General features: G+C 31.9%; 3 protein-coding genes across 4 annotated transcripts in view; 1 reads left to right on the forward strand and 2 right to left on the reverse strand.

The window, feature by feature from the left end:
* The window catches only part of LOC146533473 (uncharacterized), a 50,971-nt gene extending 45,173 nt beyond the window's left edge, over positions 1-5,798 (reverse strand). For both annotated transcript variants that reach the window (XM_085194946.1, XM_085194945.1), the window contains exon 1: positions 5,260-5,798. The gene's annotated coding sequence lies outside the window, so the exon portion shown is untranslated. The remainder of the gene's footprint in view (positions 1-5,259) is intronic.
* A 60-nt stretch (positions 5,799-5,858) lies between these two features.
* Positions 5,859-10,370, forward strand: LOC146533474 (uncharacterized). Its single transcript, XM_085194950.1, has 7 exons — positions 5,859-6,330; positions 6,859-6,949; positions 7,025-7,148; positions 7,405-7,504; positions 7,866-7,971; positions 8,215-8,444; positions 8,628-10,370. The coding sequence occupies exons 1-7, from the start codon at positions 6,223-6,225 to the stop codon at positions 9,831-9,833; spliced, it is 1,965 nt and encodes a 654-aa protein (XP_085051076.1). The 5' UTR covers positions 5,859-6,222; the 3' UTR covers positions 9,834-10,370.
* Dysb (dystrobrevin binding protein dysbindin) lies at positions 10,116-12,192 on the reverse strand. Its single transcript, XM_085194949.1, has 3 exons — positions 11,453-12,192; positions 11,148-11,312; positions 10,116-10,677 (listed from the first exon to the last, which is right to left on the reverse strand). Exons 1-3 carry the CDS (start codon positions 11,955-11,957, stop codon positions 10,592-10,594), a joined length of 756 nt encoding a protein of 251 aa, XP_085051075.1. The 5' UTR covers positions 11,958-12,192; the 3' UTR covers positions 10,116-10,591.
* Between the last annotated feature and the right edge of the window lie 173 nt (positions 12,193-12,365).

Consider the following 12,365-nt stretch of genomic DNA (forward strand, 5'->3'; position numbering starts at 1 on the left):
AACCAAATGACGGAATTACTTAATACAAAACATGCCTTCTCCACAATCCGCAGGACATGGATAAACACAAAATACATGGCCCAAGAACCCTCTGTAATATGTATGTCAAACTTAACTAATAAACAGAGAAAAAAAGCACCACTGATTTACGAGCAGTCCTAAATAAACACTGTTAGTTTGTATCGTGATGGTGAGGATTTCAAAATAGTGTTAAGTTTTATTGCCCACTCCGCAGCAAGGGCTTTTGAGAGTGGAGGGCAATGACATTGTTTACTCCGTTTTAATCTCGGCAAATTAAAACGTATTTTGATACATATGATTTATTTTTTATATTTTTCAGCTTCAAGATATATCCCGCATGTAGCATTGTAGGCAGAGGGAGCCTAGTGTTATGATACTTAGCTCCCCACTCTCAGCCGAATTCTGAATGCATTGCTTGTTGAGTGGCGGTATTCAACGCCGCTTTTGCCTTGATGCGAGAGCGAAGAAATGAAAATATTAATGAATATAATGAACTATGATAATAGTTCATTTACCGGAGTAGGGATTTAACTCACAACCGCTACGTCAATCCCACGCTTGTGCGTGGCATTTGATTACTTAGTAATAAATTAATAATCAAACATTATGGTATGGTATACCCGTATATAGCATGTAATGCAGAGGGAACATAGTGTCAAGACACTTCATTTTCTACCTAAATTAGAGACAATGCATGTGGTTTCGCAAAACTTAACGCCGCGTTTTATTCCGGATAATTGCTATGGCCATGGCGGCCACTCATCTATAGAGATATAATATACAGAAATTTGTCACTGGGTTCTTTGTGGAATATATCTATGTATGTATATATGAGAAATTATATGTATATAATAAGGACAAAAAGTAGAACAAAATTACACTCAAGTGTTGCCAGTAGTTGCAAAACGTAATGTGGACGTCGCTTGTTCCCTATTTAGCTTTATGACTTCAGTAATTAATGCTGCTTGTAACACTCGTTACAGGCTATACAGTACGCTGTAAAAGCGTAAAAACTAAAGTAGAAAAGCTCAAAAGTGGGTCACCATGAAACACATGTCCAGTAGTTTTATGGTTAACACTAGCGCTGTCCAAAAGAAATTCTTTCCTTTGTGTTAGATTTATCATGTAAAATTAAGAAGTCATTTTTGTACAATTGTACTTGTTAAATTATAACTGCATGACGACGTACCGACATGTATCTTTGGGTAGAAATTAATGTAATAGTTTTCATATGCAAATAAGTTTAAATACTATAATAATATTTAATTAAGCTTTCAAATTCATCATGACTGCACGATTATTACTATATTCATTTGACAAAGCAGACGAAGCCTTTGGTATAGCTATTTGATACGCCTGTGCCAATATGTTCCTTCACTCAGACAGGCACATCTTGTTCTTCTTTGGGTGCCTCTTAAATCCTAAAACTTTGCCGATGGCTTCCCAAGCTCTGTCCAATGCTAAATAAAATAGTTCCACGGATCTGCCACCATCATGGCTCATCTATCTAAAATCATTAAGTTTATTCTTTTTTAAATAAGAAATCTAATTATTAATTCAATAGTGATCATCACATAATGATTGAAACTTCTATTTAATAAAATAAATAACATAAAACATGCAATAACCCGTTCAATATTCGCAATGGTTACGTCCGTCCACGCGCCGCGTTACGTCAGATGGCACAGCATACGTTTCTGTGGTAATCCGGATTCATTAATTTCTATTCTGTTAACGACCACACATTATTTTATATCTGAATGCACTATTGCATATTGTTTCGTATAGAGATTATATTTAAAATATTATGTTAATATTATTGAACGATCCTCGTGGCGCAGCGTCTGACTGTAAGCGCGATCGTTGTGGGTTCGATTCCCACTCAGGGAAATACCATTAATATACACATAATCTTATACCAATTTACTTAAAGGCAATTTAAACTGTTGTTAAAGTTAACTCTGTGCACGCACTTGTCTTCTGTAGAAGCACTAACAAATAAGTACCTTCAATTCTAATCTTGTCTCTATATTCTAAAGAAACTTGAAGATAAAAGACCCCAAACCTATGGTCTTTCTTACTATACAAACAGTGCAGCGAGAACACGGGTTGATAATAACAAAGACCGACAAGTACTCTTGAAGTCACCTCAAATTTGACTATGTGACTCGTGGGTACGAATTTTATTTTACTTTTTATATTGAGTTTTTATTATTACTTTCTGTTATAATTATTTAAAAAAAAAAGTTTTTTTATATATTTCAGAAAGACCTTGATATCCTTGCCAGGGAGACAACAGAAAGATTGTTTAAAAATTTGATAATCTATTTTGAGTTTATTATTGTTCTTAAATGAAATAATTAAAAAAACAAGTAAAATATAATATATTATATAGGTACAGGTGTATCCAAATTCAATGTTAGGCGGATATGGGACGATAACTATCTTCTTAAAAACACCTGTCTCACTAAATATTAAGTGTCAAAGGTGAGCTAACATAACGTTTATAACAAGGACTTAATTAAAATTTATTTCCTAATAATTTAAATTCTCAAATAATTACTAAAAACTAGCGTTGTAAATATAAGTAAAAAAATTATGTAGACCCGTTTCGAGTACTACACTCACCCGTTTCGAGTATTTAGAAAATTAATTTTTCCTTGTTTCTTTTTCTTCTAATAGAAGCTCTTAGTAGCTCTTTAGTGAATTAGAAGAAAAAAATGAATATCCGTTCGTATGATCATGACTGTATAAATTTTCGTTGAAGATATAGGGAGTGAAAGTCCATAGAAAATGCCAATCATGGTACAATGCGTAACTGTTTGATACTTGTTTACTGCTATATCTTATCAAAATAATTTAACTTGACCCAAAATAATAAAAATTACATTTGTATTAAGTATTTAATGTATACATATTGATTATTAAAAGGAAATAATTTCTACTTATTTTACAAACTCTAATATTTTAATTATAAATATATATATAATATATTTCAATGGTCCCTACCATTTTTTTTCAAAGAGCAAGATAAACGTTATTCCATTCTCCTGTAAACCTTCTCTTATGACATGTCCATTTATACGTAGTAGAGAACGCTGATTTGTGTTTAACTGAAAATGGCGTACGTGTCCGAATTCTTTAATATCTATATCATAGTCTAAAATATTCTTTGGTCGATAAAGCTTTAGGCATCTATTGGGGTTGTATCTGTAAATACGAGACTCTAAGGCCAAAATTCCGGCGAGGGTGCCGACTAGGAAGTGGGCCAAGGCCGCTTAAGACGCCACGTATCCTAAATATAGGTCAGCCCAAAAGAGGACCTTTTTACAGCTTTTACGAACACTCTTTAGAGTGAATCTCTTAAATTGGTAGATTTCATCTGAGTAAATGGCTCTGACCTTTTCGATGTTCTATCGATTCGGAAACTTAACTTTGCTAGAACGTTTAAAAAGGAAAGGAACCGTGTTTTTATTTGCTACTTAGTTCATATTTTATTATTTAGCTATATTTCGTAAACGTTTAGAAAGAATAAGTTATATTTTTGACCAAATTTCACAATAAATTTTTGAATAGAAACTTTTTCGCAACCAAGAGATCCACCTAATATAGACATTTCAGTGACTTTTTGTTCTTATACAAATGACCCCAAAGGTTCTTTACGCGACAACCCATTTGAGGGAAATGGGGCCAAGGCCGGTGCATTGAAAACTCGGGCGAGCGAAGTCCATAAGACGTCACTAGCAAAGGACGGGCAAAAGTCGACCTTGCATTATTAGAATTGTGACGTCGTTATGTTCCATCTAATGGAATCTGACTTCTAAAATTTTTTATTTCAGCCCCTTTTATACAGCTTCAAGCTATTCTATCCCGCATGTAACATGCAGTCAAAGGGAACCTAGTAAGGCTCCGAATTCTGGAGGCATTGCGTATTGCGTGGCGAAACTTAACGCCGCGACACTGAAAAAAAATATATTAAATATTTCATTTTCTTGAGTGGTAATCGAACCCACAACCTGTCGCGTACAGTTACATCCTTGTAGCCCTTCGCCACGAATGCTACTGCTATTACATTTATAAAATCTTATACAAAATTAGAAACATGGCCAACTCAATTCAATCTTAACGATCTGTTGACAGAGACAGCTCTTCTTGATTTAAGATAGGCTATTGTACACCAAATAAATAATGACGTTTCATCAAACGATTACGATTAAATACAGACAGACGTACTTATTTAGTGATATAAGTATTGCTGTTTATATATTTAAAGAGTGAGGAAAAATATATAATTATAAGTACATATAAGTACATTACAAATATAATTTCATATGATATTAAAATTTAAATAAAATGGCATATTAATATATTATTTTCAAATTGTTTATCATGTCCATATTACGATATTAAGTATTGTAATATTTTTTTTAACTATAACATACTTTCACAAGAACTACGAATTGCAAAAGTATGTACTTAATTGGATTTTTTTTTGTCTCGATCAATTTAAACAATTTTTTTTAAACGTGATTTATAATTGTAGAATCCATGAACGAAACCCTAGTAAAGCCGCTTCTCAAGCAAGCATTATATTGAGAACAGGTTTTATTGTTTAACAATGAATGTGAGATATAGTGCACCTTATACTTATAGCTGTTAGAAATAAAAACGCAAGACGTAAGTATATTATTTATTTGCAACATAAAGTAAGAAAACTTGTTAGAAACAATAAGCAAGACGCGTAAAAGCAACAAATACTACGAAATATTAAATATATATTTTCACATAATGTGTAAAAGGCTACTTTTTTAAGCTACGAAGCAAATAATATTAAGCAATAGATTTTCTATTATCTGGTTGCTGTTGGAAAATAATTCTGCAACGTAAACAATATAGATAAATTAGTATGTTATTGTAACTAGCATAATGACCCAGTTTTTCTGATAATATTTATCATTATCAGATTAAGTATAATTACATTTTAAATAAGTATTACAGATGATTAACAAAAACATAAAATATATAATTAGAAAAAAAATATCAATTCATATTAGCTAATGTGATTGTAATTATAATAAACAATTATATAATTTGATATAATATAAATCCTCGTTGAAACGAGTCGTTTATCCAAAAGTTGTGTTAAAGTAATGCCGTTGGAGAGACCGTTACGTACTTACGCAGTACTTGCATAATGCCCAGGACCGAGAATGTGTAAAGCAGCTATAGAACACTCACCATGCAAGATGAATTTGCGCCAAGATGTTTGTAGAGATCACAGCATCACTGGTCACGAAGTACACTTTGACTATCGCGAACTATGAATTCACATGCACAAATATTAATCACCAGAACTCTATAGTTTCAAAAACCAGTTCCACCTGCGCTAACAGTTAGGATGCCCTCACTTGTCGCCGAATCTAACAATGTATTATAAATATGAAAATCAACAAAGACTAAGTCTCTCTAAATCGATTTTTTATTCACGAAAACATTTAAAATAATAGGTGTTAGGTAAATCTACGACACAAAAACTAGAACTTTTGTTACGAAATTCGCTTTCGTATAGGAAGTTTTATTAAATTTTTATTTTAATAAAAATAAAATAAGGGATCTGTCAAGGTCCATTTATCCGGTAACCGGCGGCGCGTACGTAAATACGTCCAAAACCACCACCTGCGCAAATCTGACTGAAGAATGACGTGACGACTTGACGAGGAGCGCCGAGCGAACGCACCGGGCAATAGGGATACCATTGCCGCCTAAGTGTTGCTAGTAAAGAAATAATAATTTCCCGCCAATTCATAATAATCAAATTATTGTAAAATAATATAATCGTAATAACTGTGTAACATTCGCAAATTTTTACATTTATTTATATTTTTAATTTCTTTACTTTTAAGAAATAGTAAAAAATAACCCGTGTCACATCAAACACTAAGAACTTGGGCCTAGCCAACCCGATGACATTAATATAGTCAATTCGAAAACAATTCAAATTAAAATAAAAAAATCTAAATCATGTATCTATCAAAAAAGAGGAAAATTTTATATTTGTTGATTTAACCTAATGTCTAACCAATTGTCGTATTTTTGTTTATTGTTTTACCGCTCCTTCATCTATTAAAATTTAACGACTATTATATTTATTTGTTTCTTATGTTGAAAATAATTAATATATTGCGTGTGATGTCACATTGAATGAACTTCGAGGTGGATCGTTATTCATCTGCTTGGGCACATATAGCCCTGTGTGCGGATCTCACTTGGGCCTCTGACCAACCTGATGGATTTATTGTAGCTAATCAGGTAAATTTAAAACAGTATTTTGAATATTTTTTGTCGTTCCTCCATCCGTTCATTCATTCATTCATTCATGGTCTGCGTTCATTAAAAGTAAATTATGTACATAATATCCTTTTCTCAAATATTCAAAGAAAATCTGGATGTACGTAGATATCATATAAAAGATTCTAGAAAAAGAAATCGAGCCAGAGCTTATTAGATATACGAATACATTATACATTAAAAATACGAATACTAAAAAGGTATATATAGGTATTATCAAGATAAAAGAATTTCGCATTGTCAGGGCGGTAATGTATTTTTTTTAAATCGGAATAATTTATTTCGTATCTAACTTTTCCAATCTTTAAAAGTGTTGTATATTTTTCAATTAAATAATTCGAAATACGCTTTTCGTACGCAGTTATTAGAAAATCGTATTTAAAATTGCTTAGTCAACAAAAAATCTTGTGCCTGAAATCCTGTCAAATAATTAAGACGAAAATAGCGCCAGGTTCTTAAACGTTAAAATTAATATAATAGAATTTGCAGCGCCTTTGGACACAACATTGCCGAGTAAACCAAGTGTTGCAAGACACATTAGATTCTCAATGCGGATCAAATAATCGTAAAAATTTATCAGGTTGAACGTTTACTTTTTAATTTTTATTTTATAAAACTTCAATAATTGCGTAAAAGAAATTTTAAAACATTTTAGATCAACGCTTAGTTGGTAGTAATAGTAAGGAAAATGGCACTTGTAATAAAAGGAGCGTGAAAGACGTTATTCCGGAGTCTAGACTGGCTCAGTTTTATGGGACTTTCTACTACGATGATGTTAGGTAATTAAAATCAAAACATTTATATCTGATATGACAAATATTATGATGTTATTTTTAACTTAGCTTTTCCGTAGAAAAGGAAGGAGCGCCAAACGCTCGTTTAATTCCAGATACGATTATTTTTTTTATTATTCCTATAATGGACTCCTCTTACTAAACCTAAAATAAAATATATGTAATACATTAAAATAAATGTAATACTGACTGACTGAATATCACTATATTTCTGATTAATAAATGTAAATAATAATTTCAGAGAAAACTGTTACACATGCACAAATGATAAGAATAGTTCGCATTATAGCAGTAACAGTTGCGAAAACGCGGACCCTACAGAATGTTGGATGTTACCTGAGGTATTTAGCTTTACTGTCTTCGTCTTTAATTAGCTAGTCAGTCCCCGACACCATAAGGATTTTTATAGAGTTGCAAAAAACAGCAAGGCCGTAGTGGCGCAGTACGACACAGCGTCTGACTTTTAACGCGATAGATGTGTATTCTATTCTCACTCGGAGGAAGTAAAAACACAAAGCGCGACGATTACCTAATTATACCACTCAGTACGCAGCATCGTGTCAGAAAGACAGGAATAGTATCCTAACACTGATTTCCCTCTGCCTACCCTTTTATATGCGGGATACAGCGTTAACGTACAAAAAATAAGAATAATATAGGAGGCTATATAAATGTTCTTTATTAAACTTAATTTTTTTCTAGGTGGACTATTGGTTTCGAAAATTAATTGACAACTCTGATAGAAATTTGGTACCGCGTCGTAGAAGGCAGTACAAAATGCTCGTCGATGATGATTTGTGCGTTAGATTTTACTTTTTAATTATTTCTTTATTAATTTTACTCTATTATATTATAATTACCTTTGTTTATATATTATAATAAAATATTGGGTAACTTGCAAATTCGGTGTTCAATATCATATTTAAATTTATAACTACAATCATGATATTTTTTAAATGTCTTTAGAATCGTCCATAAATAACCATTTCTAAATCTATCCAAGATCATAAAACTAATAATATAGCAATTAACGGACACCGATCGGCAGCTAGCGAGCGCTGGGGCCCGATCGAAACATCAGAAGAGGCTGTTCTTAAAGCGAAAATACAGGGTGTGCGCAACTTATGGAATAATTCCAGCCACGCCAGGCCTAGAGTACCAAGCCCATTGCCAGTCTCGAGAAAGATAAGAGCGAGGCGGAGACAATCTAGAAAGTTCGGTGCAACGTCCCCTAATTGTACTCTGGACAATGCCCAGCTTCACACTGATTCGAATAATAAGGTAGTTTTTATTGTGATGATGTAAATAATATAGATATACATAAAAATATATCAAAATTTAAATGCTTTTACTAAAACATTACTAGTGTTGTGGGTAAACGTATAGCAGTTAATTATAGCACTGTAGGCTTTAAAAAAATATAATATATTTATATTTTATATACATTATGAAAACATTTTCAAGTTACAGTTCGATTCATCGCGTCCTCCGCAGTTATCAAATTATCAACGTGCTATTGGTCGGTTGTCTTCCAGCGTGCAAGCATTTATGCGAGCAAATAACTCTAAATACTTACCCTATAAAACTTTTGTCAACCGGTATACGCCCACCGGTCCCAGACCTGCGAGATATGTTGAAAAACGACTGGTTTGGTGGCCCGGCAAAAATATATCGCCGAGACTAGATAAATTAAATAACAATCTAAATAATAATACTGTATCAAAAAATATTAATAATCCAGAATTACTTTCAATTCAAACCCAAAACCAAAATAGTACGATAATTGACGTAATCGAAACTAAAGAAGAAAAACCATCAACAAAGTCTGGTACAGAACCAACAAGTAAAACAAAAAAAATTGTAGAAGACGGTCAAGTACCAACGACAAGTAATAAAGCAAAGGAAGACATAAGGAAAAAACTTCTCTATAGCACAGTACTTAGTATGAGCGCCCCTCCCCTAGTCACACCAATTGTTAGAACTCCACCAAAACTAAAACCTGGTCTTATTAAATTAAATCCAAAAATTTCTGCCAAACTCCGACCTAGTATCGATAAATTTGAGGAACTCGAAAAAGAGGCTTTGGAACAGTATAAAGATTCTGATGAAAGTATAGACACAAAGTTTCGGGAACTTGAAAAGCAAGCAGTGGAACAGTACAGCACCAGCAACAGCAATACAAGTTGCAGTAGCGACAACTCTGGCGAAAAAAAGTCTTCGGAAGACAAAGAAAAAGATACAGATCTCGAAGATAATTTTCATACAAAAAAATCTGTTGATAGCGTCGTCATATATTCTCAAAATTTTCCCGATTTAAACGCAAAACAGACAAATAGCATTCATTTAAAAAACTTCCACAGCCCCCCAAGGGGGGAGAAAAAAGAACTTAGACCAAGTAAAAGTCTAAGAAACAAGAAAAATAAATCGAAAAGACCTGCATCTGATACAGATTACGAGTCTAAAGTAGTTAAAGAAAATCACCAAACTTTAAGATGGACGCTGCCGAAAAAGAGACATATGATTTTATGTATATCAGACTTTTCATCAGATGATGATTTAGAAGCCGTGTCTGTGAAAAATAATTCCCTAATTAAAAATCATTTACCGGGCAAAGTTAAAATTTCTACATACGGTGGTGGGGATTTACATCCAATTTTACGAAAAACATAGAAAATTGTAGGAAAGCTCCATAAGAAACGCAAAATTTTTAAGTGAGGTTTGTACGAAATTTAAATAGACAAAGATATAGAAACATTTAGAAGGATTGGCCGGGGCTTAGCAATTGTCAAAACATTTTACTGCTTAGGTAAAACATTTTGATAACAACTTAGATGAAGAACAATGAGATTTGACAATGTGTAAACTTTTTACTAATCATAAAAACATTTGTATATATATATTGTAGTTTTGACTCTAATAAGAAAAATAATTTCAGTTGAAAAAAAAGTAAAATTAAATTATGTATGTGTTTAATGCTAAAATAAAATTTTTATTTTCTATAAATTTGAACAGTTAATTATTTATACAATCCTTTTAGTTTAAAATTTTCAAAAATATTCATTATATTCTTTAGTATTATAATTGTCTTAATTGATAAAAAATAAAACTTGCCTTTTATAATGAAATAAAAGTACTTTGCACAGATTTTCTGTCTTCCTTTAGTTTCAGACAATCTTATACATGGGTTCAAAAATGTAAGACATATTATCAATATACAAAAAAAATCTATGAAAAGTAATTTTATTTAATACATGTAAAACAAACATAAGAAATTAGCATGACTCTCTTATAAACATTTATATAACAACAACTTATTCATATATTAAATAACTTAAGTCAATATTCTTCCTTATAATAAAGCTGTGTAATAAAAGTAACTTGTAATAAAACCTCTGAATATCACCACAATTAATTTTCAGCTGCCATTTTCAACCTTCTAGAAATTTCTCTAAGTCAGTAGGATCATTGTCTAACTGTATCTGTTCTAATGTTACTTTGGGGGCTGCCGATGGAGCTGAAATAAGAAACCAGAATTTTTTTAAAGATAAATATTTTAGAAAGAAGAGAAAGTCTTAAGCTCGATTTCGGCTGCACACAGGACAGACCTGTTAAAGTTGAACTCCCAAGAGTAAACTATAAATTTGTATTTTTATATAATATATATAAATATATATATAAATATATATAAATATTCAGGTGAAAAGGACCAAGCCAAAAGTGTTGAAATGACCAGACTCATTTCTAAGAAACAAAATGAAGTAATTAAAAATTATAAGACTTTTAATTGGCAGGAATGTAAACTTACTTTACTTAAATTTTAAAATTATTGTTATTTCTTCACTCTGTTAAGAGAAAGTGTGAAGTTGAGTTCACTTAAGAATAAATGTCACAATTTAATGTTGAGAATAGAGTCTTGACACTAGATTCTCTCTGCCTACCGCAAATGTGGGATATGACACAAAACTACTAAAATTACAAACTTACTGGATGGGACATTTCCACTTATTAGATATTTTGCAATGTCAGTTTGGAATGCAATTGCACTGTGTTCTCTTTTAGTTTGCAAGTCAGCAAGTTGCTTCCTTTCCCTCTCATTATTTCTGTCAATGTTTTCTTTGGCTAATTGATTCCGTATTTCTTCCAGCCCAGCTGAAATATTATAGTTATTGCTAATTGAGTTCAAACTGTTAATATAAAATATAAAATGAGTGAGAGTTGGGTATAAACCAAGGTTTCTGTATCAATTTAATTTTTAAACAACACATATATAATCAAATAAGATAACATACCCATTTTCTTTTCTTTATACAATGTAAGGTGGTAATGATGATCAAGTTTCCATTTTTCCATATTACTTCTCTCAACTATGTCTTCAAATTTAACTAATTGGTCTTCTACATCAGCCATCAAGGCTTGTACATTCTTGAGACTATCTATACATTGTGCTACCGAAACAGTTAGGTTTGGTAAGTACGCTAAGTTCTGTGCCAGCTCTGTTGCACTATGTAAGCGCGCTTTGGTACTTTCATGTATCTCGATAATTAATTTATCAACTTCTTCAGCAGCTTTTGCGTTTTTGTCAGCATTTTCATGTAATTCTGCCCATTGCTCTTGATATTTTTCTAATAATGCACCACCAGCTCCGTAGTTAACTTTGCTTTCGTTAGTTACTTTTTGTTTTTCTTTAAATATATTTTTAACTTTTTGTACTTCTTGTAAAGTTTGTCGTAAATTATTATTTGAAGTTAGCCCGTCTTGGACCACTGATATAAATTCTTTTAAATTACCCAACATTATTTTATTATAATTAAATCATAAATAAAAAGTCAACAAAACTACAAACTAAAAAATAACATATGATGATCTGTCATAGATCTGTCAATTGTCATTGTAAATGTAAAATCGTGTATCTTAGCCCTTTGGGTAAATGTGTTCTGTGATCATGGCAGTTGTAAAATTGTTATTTTTATCCAAAATATACATATTAAAACCTGTGTGTAAATCTCAAATTTTGCTGAAGCTTGGACATTATAATGCAGGTTTATTGAAGTGGAATCTAAGAACTACCCTATTTATTTTAAAAAAAGCAATTCGCTACGGACAATGACAATTAGAGAATAATGACAAGAGGCCGTAAAAAATAAAACGATATTTTTCCACCAAGAAAACAAACCGGTAAACTTGGATGAATAAATTTCGCGG

This window comes from Heliconius melpomene, chromosome 12 (genome assembly GCF_056956725.1).
Source record: "Heliconius melpomene rosina isolate 202511_hmr_F chromosome 12, ASM5695672v1, whole genome shotgun sequence".
NCBI classification, from domain to species: domain Eukaryota; kingdom Metazoa; phylum Arthropoda; class Insecta; order Lepidoptera; family Nymphalidae; genus Heliconius; species Heliconius melpomene.

Coding starts and splice junctions, on each gene's coding strand:
- Dysb (XM_085194949.1), bottom strand. CDS start 11,957: ATGTTGGGTAATTTAAAAGAATTTATATCAGTGGTCCAAGACGGGCTA. Junction 11,313..11,452: donor GTATAAAGAAAAGAAAATGG/GTATGTTATCTT, acceptor ATAATATTTCAG/CTGGGCTGGAAGAAATACGG. Junction 10,678..11,147: donor AAGTGGAAATGTCCCATCCA/GTAAGTTTGTAA, acceptor TTCTTATTTCAG/CTCCATCGGCAGCCCCCAAA.
- LOC146533474 (XM_085194950.1), top strand. CDS start 6,223: ATGAACTTCGAGGTGGATCGTTATTCATCTGCTTGGGCACATATAGCC. Junction 6,950..7,024: donor TAATCGTAAAAATTTATCAG/GTTGAACGTTTA, acceptor AAAACATTTTAG/ATCAACGCTTAGTTGGTAGT. Junction 7,149..7,404: donor TTCTACTACGATGATGTTAG/GTAATTAAAATC, acceptor TAATAATTTCAG/AGAAAACTGTTACACATGCA.